At 43.1% G+C, this 13124-nt stretch overlaps 1 protein-coding gene across 5 annotated transcripts in view; it reads left to right on the top strand.

Moving 5' to 3' along the window:
* Window positions 1-2954: 2954 nt before the first annotated feature.
* Window positions 2955-13124, top strand: part of CCDC150 (coiled-coil domain containing 150) — a 40264-nt gene continuing 30094 nt past the window's right edge. For all 5 annotated transcript variants that reach the window (XR_014795815.1, XM_084893141.1, XM_084893138.1 and 2 more), the window contains exons 1-8: window positions 2955-3147; window positions 4827-4990; window positions 6555-6775; window positions 6890-7068; window positions 7587-7655; window positions 8944-9060; window positions 10416-10545; window positions 12441-12484. Coding sequence is in view for 4 of the 5 variants with exons in the window: in XM_084893141.1 (XP_084749267.1) it covers window positions 3136-3147; window positions 4827-4990; window positions 6555-6775; window positions 6890-7068; window positions 7587-7655; window positions 8944-9060; window positions 10416-10545; window positions 12441-12484 (936 nt within the window). In the remaining variant the exon portion in view is untranslated. The remainder of the gene's footprint in view (window positions 3148-4826; window positions 4991-6554; window positions 6776-6889; window positions 7069-7586; window positions 7656-8943; window positions 9061-10415; window positions 10546-12440; window positions 12485-13124) is intronic.

Below are 13124 nucleotides of genomic sequence, written 5' to 3' on the forward strand. Positions count from 1 at the left end.
GTGTGAGGCAATTTAAAGAGAACACTCATCCTGATCATGTATTATCCTATTTAGACCAAAAGAATAATCTTAAGGAATGTAAAATGAAGCTGCAGCGATATCATCAGAACTTTGACCTTATTCTTATTTGGTCAGTAGCATCTTATTTCACCAAGTTTTATTGGTGTACCTACTGCCAGAGATCTTATAAGAAACACTGGAGGCCCAATGCACGAAATTCGTGTGAGGGGCTCAGCCCTTGCTGCTCCATGGCCCCGCCCACTGGCCGTTCCAGAAGGTTGTTCTGCCGTCCGGTATAATTAACATATTAGCTCTTTATTGTATAGGATTATTACTAACAACCAATTCAACTAGCAGGCAAGTGTATCTTCCCAGCCCTGGGCCAATTCACCAGCTTACAAAAACCAAGAGACTCCTCCAAATTCTAATCTTCACACCCAGACCTAATACTGAACAAAGGTCTGGGCTGTCCACATAAGGTGAGAAACCAGTTAGTGAATTTGCCATTCTCGTGTCTCATTGTCCCCACAGATACGGAAACTAAATTTTGTGTGTTTGCGCTTCTTTATCCACGGAGTACTTTTTCAACTCTGAGGGGAGATGGTTGTAGGTTAGCTCTGCAGTCATTGGTGTATCTGCAATGTCAGATCATTGCCAAGAAAGCACGTGCTGAATATGTAAATACTGAAGGGAATGGGACGCAGCTTCTCCCGTAGAAGTGTTCAAAATGTATTCACTAATTCGCTCGTGTAACAAGGACTTACCAAGCATCTACTGTGTGCCAGACGTCGTATTTGGCATTGACAATAAAAAGATCAAAATAAAAATAACAAAACTCCTGTCCTCAAATAGCCTACTGTCTAATTAAGGGGAGATAAGACACCCTGACAATTATAAGGCAGTGCAATAAGTCAGTACTTTGGGAGGGAACAGAATGGCCTCACAGAAGAGGTACCATTTCTGTTGAGTTCGCCAGACTGGCAAAAGGGAGGGCAAGCCTGGCAGCCGGCACAGAGTCTGCAAGCACAAAGGCTGCCAGGAGGCTTGAATTCCAGGTTCCCCTGGGGGACCAGGTGCAGATGAGGCTGGTGAATTAGGCTGAAGCCACGAGCAGTTTGGGCTTCATCCTGATCTATGGAAAACTACTAGTTCAAAGGGGGGGAGGGGGGCTTTAAATGTTTCTTTAAGCGAGGGACCGAGAGTCAGATTTACCTTTTTAAAGACCATTTTAGCAGTTCTATGAAGGACTCACTAGGAAGAGTGCTTGGAAAACCAGCCAGAGGGTTGTATGGTATCATATTGAAAAAGCATGTGAGCCACATGGAACTCAGATGAAAAGATCCTGTTATTTGAATGAGGCCAACAACATAAAAATATTTACCAGTTGAAAATCAAGAGGGAAATCCAGAAAAATCAGGCACTCGAAACAATAAAACAAACATTTAATATAATGACTTCTCGGGTATCCAGACTGGCCCTCTCTAGCTGATGAATTAGTGTATGGAAGACAATGTTCTTTCCTCTAACACTGTAAGTGCTTGAGTTAAGTTCTTATATGGATGGTAGAGAAAAGGACGCTATATTTAATCAATATGGCTCCCTGACTGCTGCTTAATATGGAGATTCAAGGGGAAGGTGACAGTTCTCCTGACCTTGAAGTGTTTGGAGTACAGGCCTCATCTCTGCAGATAAATCAGAGGTCATGATCACAAGAGAAAATGACACACTGAGAGAATAATTGCTCCTCTGCACCACTCCCCCCACTTTTCATACTGAGAGCTTGATTTGGTCCCTTCCTCTGACCAATGCCTGCAGCCTCATCTCTCTGTCACCGGCTGGGCTCACAGCTGTGGTTTGATGGGCATTCTCTCCCTTCACATTGAGGCGCAGCTAGCAGAGGACCTAGAATAACCAGGTCAATTCAGTGAGGCCCTGGCAAGCCAATGAGGCCTCAGCTGGGATCTGACTGCATTCATCTGAGGCTGAAGTCAAGCTCAGGGGCGCCCTTAAGGACCGGCCTGGCAGTGGTAACAGGTGTTCGGTTCAGCTAATTAAACGCCACGCCGTGTTGTTAACTGTGAATCCCCAAGTTACAGCAGAACCAAGAAACGAATGCAGCTTTAGTCTCAATACTTTTTTCGTGTCTTAGCTCCTTTTTACAGATTCAGAAATATCTATTCACTCAAAAGGCAAGAAATGGATTACACGGAAGACACACAAGAAAGCAGATTCCACGCCGAAACCGGTTTGGCTCAATGGATAGAGCGTCGGCTTGGGGACTGAAGGACCCGGGTTCGATTCCGGTTACCCGGGTTCGATTCCGGTCAAGGGCATGTACCTTGGTTGCGGGCATGTCCCCAGTAGGGGGTGTGCAAGAGGCAGCTGATCGATGACTCCCTCTCATCGATGTTTCTAACTCTCTATCTCTCTCCCTTCCTCTCTGTACAAAATCAATAAAATATATATTTTAAAAAAGAAAGAAAGAAAGAAAGAAAGCAGATTCCATAAGCTTTGCTTCTTGTCAGGCCATCACAGGCGAGGATGAAAAGGAGCCTGTTTTTTGGGGTGTTTTTTTTTTGCGTGTGTGTGTGTGTGTGTGTGTGTGTGTGTTTTCTTTAAGGAGAAGAATGTGTGAACTCTGTAATTTTACCCATTTTTTTTTGCTCATAAACTATATGTATCATTTCTATTCAGAAGTTGCTTGATACTTCCGTCCGCCCCACACGAAAAGCGTCTTCTGATCTTGGACGCTCACCTGCCGCAGGGTTTGTGTTTGCTGAGAATTACCCAAACGCAGACCCGTAACAGCCAAATGAACTGGACCTGGAGACTCCGGGAAGTGAGCGGGAGGAAACTACATATCCCGGCGTGCCGCGCGTGCGGGCACAATGCAGGCCCTGTCGTCATCCGGGTCATGGGGCTGCGCGTCCCGGGCGCGCCGCCGGATGCCGGTCTGGATCCCGCCCGGGGCGCAGGGCCCTCCTGGGCCGGGAAGACTGCAGTTCCCGGCATGCCCTGCCGCCGGCGCGCCTGTCTACGGGACAGATCGCGCCGGGGCGCGGGTTGGTTTGAAACACGGACCTAGCTCTATGGGAACTGGCCCTCCTGCGGCGGGACGGAGCCACAGGCGGACCCATGGACAGTGGGGTGAGGCCGGGGGCCCTGGCGAGGGAGCTGGGAGCGCGGGTGCGGGGCCCAGAGGCCGCCACCGCCCGCCCACCCCGCTGTCCTTCCCTCGCGGGCCGAGGCCAGGCTGATCTCCGGGCCTCGGGATGCGACTTCGTGGCGCTTTGGCTTTGGAAGCCGGCGAGGCCGTTCGAAAGCGAAGGTTTTGCATTGCCCCGGCTGTAGCTGAGGGAGGGAAGATGGCACCGAGGGAGGCCCCGGAGAAGCCTCAGCCCCGGCCTTATATTGGGCTGCAGGCTGTGGGTTCCCGGGAAAGCCACTGCGGTGCTGATGAGGTTTGGTTTGGGTCACCTGTTAGGCGCCTCGGCCTGCTTGTTAGCATGCAGGTGCTAGGAATCGACGTGTCTTCCCAGCTGTCTCCCCTGGACCTGCGCCCCTGGGTTTGCCCCCTGCCCCCACCCCCACCCAGTGTCCCATGCACTGCGCTAGGCTCTGAAGATGGAAAAGGAGCTCCTGTTGGTTCGGCTTGAACTCCCGCACACTCCTCCTGTCCCTAATTTGTCAGCCTCGGCCCTGGAATCCATTCTGTGCTCTGTTATTCATGTTAAGTGGAAATGTCTGGTAATGAGGGAGGGGATAACTCCGACAGCCAAATCGTAGGTCCTAATGTGTGTCTGAAAGCAGCAGAGAGGACAGACTAGACCAGTGGTCGGCAAACTCATTAGTCAACAGAGTCAAATATCAACAGGACAGCAGTTGAAATTTCTTTTGAGAGCCACATTTTTTTAAACTTAAACTTCTTCTAATGCCACTTCTTCCAAATAGACTCGCCCAGGCTGTGGTATTTTGTGGAAGAGCCACACTCAAGGGGGCCAAAGAGCCACATGTGGCTCGCAAGCCACAGTTTGCCAACCATGACTAGATTGTGATGCAGTAACAAACTGCTCAACAGCCTCATTGGCTTATCTATCATCTATCTGTATATATAAAAGCCTAAGCAACAGAATGACTGGTCAACCAGTGGCTATGATGCACACTGACCACCAGGGGGCAGATGCTCAATGCAGGAGCTGCCCCCTGGTGGTCAGTGTATTTTCACAACCACCTGCAGCCGGGCATCCTCTCACATTGCCTTCCCCTCCCCCCCACTAGGCGAGCAGGCCCAAATTGGCCCCCATTGGCGATTGGCCCCCATCACTGGCCAGGCAGAGAGACCCCACCCATGCACAAATTTGTGCACTGGGCCTCTAGTAAAACAGCATCAGCTTATTGCTCAGTCGCACTGGAGGTCATGGTTGTTCTTACTGTCCTACCCTGTTTCCCCAAAAATAAGACAGTGTCTTATATTAATTTTTTTCTCCCAAAGTTGTGCTAGGTCTTATTTTTAGGTGATGTCTTATCTTATTTTCTGAGGATGTCTTATTTTCGGGTAAACACGGTATTCCCTGTGGAATCTGGCAGACAGAGCAGGCCCTGTCTGAGATGTTGCCCATCTCATGCAAGGGAAGGGGTGTGTGGGGGAGATGATGAACAACAGGTTAGCTCTTTAAGCTCCACCCACATTTAATTGGCCAAAACAGGACTCATGACCACCTCTGAGCGCAAGAGGATGGATGTGCAGTGCCACCACAAGAAGGGGCGGCAGCTATGTGGAAACAATAATAGAATCTATGGCACTCACATTGTGGCTTTAATCTCAGGTGCATATAGAAGCTACAGTAACCAGACCAGTTGTCTCTCCAACCCACATCAATGCTACAGCTTCTGAAACAGCCACAGTCCTGAAGCAGAGGATGAGGATCGTTGAGGAACAGACCAGTTCTCTGAGGGATGACCTAATAATGTTGGACTTTGGTGCAAAAAGGTAACAAGCGAGACGTGAACTCGATCGCTGCGGGTTGGAGAACTTCGCTTCACTGGTGATTAATAAGGAGTCACAGGGTGCACTCTTTGGCAGATGAAATAGGCATTTACAAAAGAAATAACAGCTACCAGTTGCATCCTGCGAGAACTACTGCCATGATTCCCCTAGACAGATATTTGATATTCTGTTTACTGTTGACACTTTATTTAAAACAAACATGTAATTTTTTTTGTGTGTAATTAGAAAAAAGTTTGGTTCTTATTTTGTAAATCAAACATTGGCTTATTAGGTTAGGTAGACATCTGAACTTGATTTTCTTTTCCCAGATTTATTGTAAATTAAAAAAGAGGTTTTAAGTCTTAAAAATTTATAATTTAGAATGAGGTACTCAAAAAAATGGTGGTTTTTTTTCCTCCACTTGTGCTGCTAAAGAAGTTATTACCATTAAATAATGGATTATCAAAGGCCTGAGAAATCTTGGTGCAAAAACAGCCAATATCAAATTTACTGTTATGATTTATTTGAAAGTACACACAGGCATACCTTGTTTTATTGCACTTTATTGCACTTCTTAGATATTGCTTTTTTTTTCAAATTGAAGGCAAGTCCCTCCCCCCGCGAAAGCATGACAGCTCATTTTATTGTAATACTTGCTTTATTGTTGAGATCTGGAGCCAAACCTGCAATATCTCTGAGGTGTGCCTCTGTATTTCCTTGTGCCTCTCATAAAGACCTAAGTTAGTCTAGTTGGTATTATAGCACCCATAGAATAAAGAACTCTTCAGCAGTAAAGATTAAATGTTTATACATGTTGAATATGTAGGAACAGAAAAGGAACGTTTATTCTAACCTTATTGAAATATTTTTTTTAAAACATAAGTACTGTATTTTTCAGACCATAAGACGCACCGGACCATAAGTCGCACCAGTTTTTAGAGAAGGGAAATGAAGAAAAAAAGATTCTGAAACAAATAGTGTCCTAAAATATTTTATGTGCATTAAAACCCAACATCACAGTCATAAACACATGTAATCAACCCTGTAAAGTAAACAGCAGCATTTAGAACCATTTTAGAGCCGGGCAAGCACACAGAGACCACACAGAGCCGGGCAAGTAAAAAAACTTTTTTTTTTATAGTATATGTGTAGGCTATATTTGGACCATAAGACGCAGGGACTTTTCCCCCCCACTTCTGGGGGAAAAAAGTGTGTCTTATGGTCCGAAAAATACGGTGTATTGTTTCCATACTAACTTTAACTCTTAGTTCACTATTACAGAATTAGACTTTACCATGTTTTGTGTATCACTGCTTTTTACATACAGAAAGTTTATGAAAAGTTCATATTGAAATAAGTAGCCATTAAGAAGTCAGTGACCTTTGCCCCTCCTACATAGTTTTTACTTAATAGTGGTCTCTATATTTAAACTTGGAGGGAATAACAGTTGCTTGTTAACTAGGTGTAGTTTGCATTCTTAGTAGAAACAGTGCATTGACACCCTGGTTGCGATCCCGGTAGTACCCATTGCATTGCATAATTTTGTTGTATTGGGATCTTTGTCCAGAAATCAGCTTGAAACCCCAAAGTGTTTAGAAGCACCTGAGAACCAAAACATCACTAGTGCTATCCAGAGTGAAGTAACTTGTTTAGGAAAAACGGATATTTTATGGAAGAACTTTGAGTTTCTGGTAAATCGAATGTGCCACCTGGAAAGCCTCATCCAGTCCTTGAGGATGAACATCTTTTGTCTGCAAACGGAGAGGGATATGAATCCAGAGAAAGCAGGTAGAGAGGAGAGAGCCATCGGAAGTGTGGTGCTGGGTGGGTGCTTGCCGGGTTGACGGTTCTTTTCATCCCTGAGCTTTCGCTGCTCTCTGACCCTCCCATGCTGTCTGGTAGCTTTTCTGAAGGACCGACTGAACACAATACAGGAGGAACACTCCCAGGACCTGAAGCTGTTGCATCTTGAAGTGCTGAATTTGCGCCAGCAACTGAGAGACGTGAAAGAGGAAGAAGACAAGGCCCAGGACGAAGTGCAGCGGCTGACTGCCACTCTGGAGATGGCCTCAGAGACAAAGGTTTGGGTCGAGAGCTCGGAAATACACACTCGTGGTAGGAGTTGGCTGGAGGAGGCAATAGACCCGTCAGACTGATGTTTAAAAATAGGTGATGTTGATGTGAGGTTTCTTGACATTTAAAATGTATCCACATGGATAACTTAAATGAGGTGTGCTATCAGTAATAATATAGAAGAGACTCCATTGTGAAAGCTCTGTTTTATCCTGAACTAAGTATGGGTCATCTTTGAGCGTAGCAGGAATATGGTACTTAAAAAAGTAGGAATATTTCCTGTAAGAAAAATTTCTATCCGTTCCCAGGTTCTCCTCTAATTATTAAATCGGACATAAGCAGGGAGGAAGGAAAAATTATAGAAGTTATGAACCAAAGTAATAAAATATCATAACGGCTTCAGACTCACAATAAGAACCATTTATAACTGTGTCAGAATAGCATTTATAGGTTGCCTGAAAGAAGTCTAGATAGTGGCTACCTGCCATTGCAGATCATTTAGAACCTTTTCTCTGTCTACTTTTAGAAGAATGCAGCCATTATGGAAGAGGAGCTGAAGACCACAAAGCGTAAAATGAACCTTAAAGTTCAGGAGGTAAGAAAAAAGCTGGTGGAGGGAGCAGGGAGCATTGGAATTGCATAAGAAAAGTCAAGGAAGTAGAATGAACAGAAACCTTTGAAGAAGGAAATATGTGACTGTGTATCTCTCTCGAAATATGTGGCTGTGTAATAGGAAGAGTTCAAAAATACATCCCATGGAATTTAACTGAAAGTGCCTGCCTTTTGGCATAAGACTTCCTTTTGCCTCAATGCAGCCATAAAACCAGAGCCCAGAGGGAAACGGTTACCGTAGAATCCATGCGGTTGCCTGTTATTAGAGTAAGTGAGCACCATCATACAAAGACCTTTCAAACTGCAGTTGTGTTTAAAATGAAAAGCTTTTAGTCAGCCTGCACATCTAATTTTACTGTGAAACCTCCATTTCAGCCTAAGTTTGAGGAGATAACAGATTGGGAATTGGGAAGTAGGTAGCTGCTAAAAGTTGTTGGTCTAAAAATTTGCAGCTGAAAATAGAAGACTTACTCAGTATACACAGTGGCCTAAAAACCTCAATATTAATATGAGTTCATAAAATAAATGGCATTTTGAATTCCCATTTTAAGCTGGAAAGAATCTTCTTACCTCATGATAGAAGAGACTCTTTTATCTCTAATTCATTTTACTGTCATTTATTGAGAGAATAAGGTAGTGGACCCCAATTCTTGAGTGTCAGTATTATCTGCTACTTAAGTTACTTCGGTATTTGTTAAGACCTTTAAATTTCAAAATGGATTGAAATAAGCCTTCAGAAGTATATTTATAATGCTATGGAATAACAATATATAGATTAAATAAAAATATAGGGAAATAAGGCTTAAAAATATCTAGCCAGAAAGAAATACAGAAAATACATATCCTAAAGTATGATATTAGTGTTTTTCAAACTTTCACCACAGCCCGTTCTAAGGTTTCTGTTAACACTGCGACACTGCCCACCTGGGCACGCACACAGACGTTTGTGAAGCGGTACTTACCGTTTCTTATGCCTCACTGCGTGCTCTGATACCTGCTTTGTATTCTTTGTCCTTTTCCAAGTGTTGCTTGCAACTTGTTAATGAGTCTTGACCTGAAATTTGGGAAACAGACTTACACTATAGGACAAGAGCAACAAACCTGACTCTTATTTCTTGGAAGGTTACGCATTAGTTTCTGAGTAGTCATAGGCTAGTGAAGAAACTTTGGGGGCGAGATGGCATGTCAGGCAAACTTTCCAGGTGACTCTGGCCTTTGTTAAGCGGCTCCGATGTCCCCGGGTCTTGCCTAACCGCACCGTTGCTCTGTAGCTGCGGAGACAGCTGTCTCAGGAGAAGTGCCTGAGGAATTCTCTTGAGAACTCTGGATCGGCCATGCTGCTCAAAATACAAGCGATGGGGACAGCAGTGGAGGCGGAACGCAAGCAGGTAGACATCTTCCCTCTCTTTGTCTTTAGGAAAGAGAAAAGCTGACCATTTTACCCATGAGCCTATAGTTCTGATCACTTCCTTTAGGTTTATTGAATTATTAACTTTTCTTTATGTCACTACTATTTTAAATATCTTAGTGCAAAGTCAGAAAGGACTGCTGTCATTCAGTCTGACTCTCAGTTGATGAATGAGGAGCTTAGGGCCAGAGAGATGGGTTTGCCTCAGGCTTCGAGAGGCGAATGCTTGTTAACTGCAGCTTGTTATTTGGGACAGGATCCTTCCCACCACGTCATGCCATCTCTCTTCCAGGGTTTGACTTTAGAAGGCATTTCCCTGGCCTCATGCTATATACATGTGACGTGGATAGGAAATAAAGATGAAACTGAGCTAATACTTAGAGCAAAAAATACCAATAAGTAAAATAATCAGGGATGTGTTTACAGGTCTGTTTTCAATTCTTATTATTTATTTTAATATACTGTGATTGCGTTTATCATAGTTGTTATTTGGAGTGCCTATCTGCAATTTAGAATATTTTCAATTGTAAACACCCAAGGCAATTAGTAAAAATGCAGACTCATACCCTGGCCGGGTGGTTCAGTGAATACCTATAATTGGAACATATAATCTTTACTTTAACCTAATTTTATTTTAACTTAATCATTATTTAATTAACAATTAATAACTTAATGATTATGTATTCCATTATCTTTTAATATATTTTATTGATTTTTTACAGAGAGGAAGAGAGAGAGATAGAGAGCTAGAAACATCGATGAAAGAGAAACATCGACCAGCTGCCTCTTGCACACCCCCTACCAGGGATGTGCCCGCAACCAAGGTACATGCCCTTGACCGGAATTGAACCGGGGACCTTTCAGTCCGCAGACCGACGCTCTGCCGCTGAGCCAAACCGGTTTCGGCTGTAATCCATTATCTTAACTTAATTATTTTAATGGCTGTCCTTCACAATATAATTTAAAAAAAGGATTCCAAAGGAATTTGTAAGTGATCCTTTATTGCTATGACTTGCACTGCCAAGATGATAGCCACTAGTCACATGTGGCTATTTAAATTTAAAGTAGTTAAAATTCTTTAAAAATTAAAAATTCAGTTTCTCACTCACTCTGGCCACATTTCAAGAGCTCGACAGTCCCTTGTGGCTGTGCCTGCCGTGTGGTGTGCACGGGAAGCGCCACTGGCCTGCGAGGCTGCAGGACCCCTCTGAAGAGGTCACCTGTAACGTGTAGGTGAACTCGCCTTCTCCTCCCGTGATGTCTCCCAAGTGCGAGAAGGTAGTTTATTAGAAATCTTTACTCTATAGAAAAGGAGTTTTTCTTGTACAATTCCAGGTACAAATTTTGAAGCAAAACTGCCTGTCCCTGCGCAGTTCTATACAAAACACCCAAGAACTACTGACAGAGGAGCAACAAAAGAAAGGAGAGCTGGAGGCTGCTGTCTTACAGCTCAAGTCTGACCTAAGTATGGGAATAGGTGCTAGAAATTACACTGCCGTTAGTTTTTTGAGGTTTTTATGCAAAAATTCTTTAAGATCCCAAATTCTTGAAGTGGCCAGTGTCATTAGTATTTCCCATGGGCCTGAATATCTATCTGTGGCACTGAGAAAAAAGAATGTTGGTGACCCTCTTAATTGTAAACTATTTTTATTTAGATATTTTTTCAGGTCTATTTAAGCATTTGTGGATGTGGGAACATTTGGTTTCTAGAATTAAATTGGATAGTGGATAATGGAATGTTAATACGGAAAGAAGGCCATTAATCCTTGCTGACCTACTGATTCTAATCATTTGTCATGTCAGACTCACCATTCTTCAAGTTCCCAATGTGTTTTGGTTAGCCTCTATTTATAGAAATGGATGTAAGGTGCCTTAGAGCTTCGACTAATCTCATTGTACAGATGCATAAATGGCATCCTTAGAGGTGTCAGAGCTAAGAAATGGAAGAGTCTAGACTAGATCCGGGTTGCTCAGAGTCCTGCTTCCTCAGCTCACCAGCCCTTACCATGCTGCTGTTTGTAATACGGAGTTATAGAGTCGTTTTCAGATCCTCTTGTCTCTAGAGATCACAGAGTTACAGGACTGTGCCTCACATACCAGTACACATGGTTTACACAGAACTTTCACAGTAATGACCTCATGTAATGTGCACACTTATTCATGCTTCCAAGAGCTACAGAAGGAGTAAATGGTGAAATGAGGCCTGCACCTGGATCTGTTGACTCCAGGCCCAGTGTTCTTGCCCGTGTGCCCTCTCTCCTGGCTGGCTGTGGTAGGGGCAGGGAATACCAAAAGGGAAATGAAAATTATGAAAACGGAGCAAAGGGCAATCCATTGAGGGTTCTGACTTACTACTTTTAGCAGGAAGTACTCTTTTTCCTCATAGTTGTTGATTAGTGAATTATTCAGTGACATTCTCACTGATGAAGCTCTAAGATAATTTTCTGTCTTCCTATGATTGCATGGCGACAAAAACATGTTACATTTTATGGTGCTACCACATTATCTCTTGAGCCTTCCAGCAGCCCTGTGAGAAGATAAGAGAATAGAAGCCATTTAAAGAGATAAGATCTCTATCCAAGGACCCACAGTAAAGAGGATAGCTGGGTCTAAACCTGTTTCCCATTTCAGTATTTGATTTTATTGTCACCCTACATACTCTCTGTAGTTGAAAGTCGTCTTTCTCCTCACAAAATCCTCCTGAGCTCCATATGGAATATTACTGCCAAGTAAACGTCTATACATGGTGCTGCCTCAGAAAGCATGACGAAGACTTCAAGTATTACAGTCCTTGCTCATTTGTCCCCAAACCTGCCCCTTGCCCTGTCTTCCCTGCTGCCTCAGTCTGAACGTTAGATATTCTTGTGGATTCGTCTGCCTTTGTCCCACCTGTCTTCCACCACAACCTGACAGTTACCGCCGCTTGTTATTTCACGAGTCTGCTTGCCCTCCGCACCCCACTGCCATCACCTTAGAGCCGGCTCTCGTCTTACACTTTGGTTACTGCCACAGCTACTAAACTGACCTCCCTGTCTCTACTGAGCCTCTGTTAGCGTGATCTCTTTAAGAAAAAGGTTTTGATTGTGTGCCCCTGGTTTAAAATCTCTCAGATTTATCATCCCCTATGCATGGGGTGAAATGTGACCTCATTTCCCTTAGCACGTGACACTGGACTGGTTTCTTAATAATTCCTGACTTAGTTCCTAGAAAAGTGTTAGAAATGTTTGCATCCTCCTTATTTCCACGAAACACAAAAAGAGAGAAAATCAAAGCTTATTCTAAGAGAAAACATACTGTGTGGTTTCGGTGTAGTTATACTACGTCATTATCATCGTAGTTATGTGGACCTTTCGTTTTTAGTCTCTAGAGATGACCTCATTTCCAAGCTGGTTGCAGAAAATAAGGTAAGTTTTGAGGCTGGAGAGGGCAAAGGTGTCTTTCCTCTCTTCACTAAGTAATAGTTCCCCACTCGTGTTGATTTATAATCCTGATTCTTCTAAAATCTTTATTCTAAAAAACTATTTCACGTATTTCTGCTCTAATCTTAACTATTTCCTTTCTTCTGTTTACTGTTGGCTTGTTTGTTCTTTTTCTAGTTCCTTTAGGTGTAAAATTGTATTGTCTGTTTGGGATTTTCTTGTTTCTTGAGTTAGGCCTGTAAGTTATGAACTTCTGTCTTAGACTGCTTTTGCTGCATCCTATAAATTTTGGAAAGTTGTGTTTTCATTTTCATTTGTTTCAAGATAGTTTTTTTTTTTTAATCTCTTGTTTTATTTCCTCTTTTGATTTGTTGGCTGGTTAGTAGCATGTTGTTTAGTTTCCACATATTACTGTGTGGTTGTTTTTTTTTCAGTTTTCTACCTGAAGTTGATTCTAGTTTTATGCCACTGTGGTCATAGAACATGCTTGAAATTACTTCAGTTTTTTTGGATGTGTTGAGACTTTTTTTGTGGCCTAATAATGATCTATCCTAGAAAATGTTCTATGTGCTCTTGAAAAAAAATGTGTATTCTGCAGTTTTCAGATGAAATGTTCTATAAGTGT

Source organism: Pipistrellus hanaki (genome assembly GCF_964339955.1).
Source record: "Pipistrellus hanaki genome assembly, chromosome: 8".
NCBI lineage: Eukaryota > Metazoa > Chordata > Mammalia > Chiroptera > Vespertilionidae > Pipistrellus > Pipistrellus hanaki.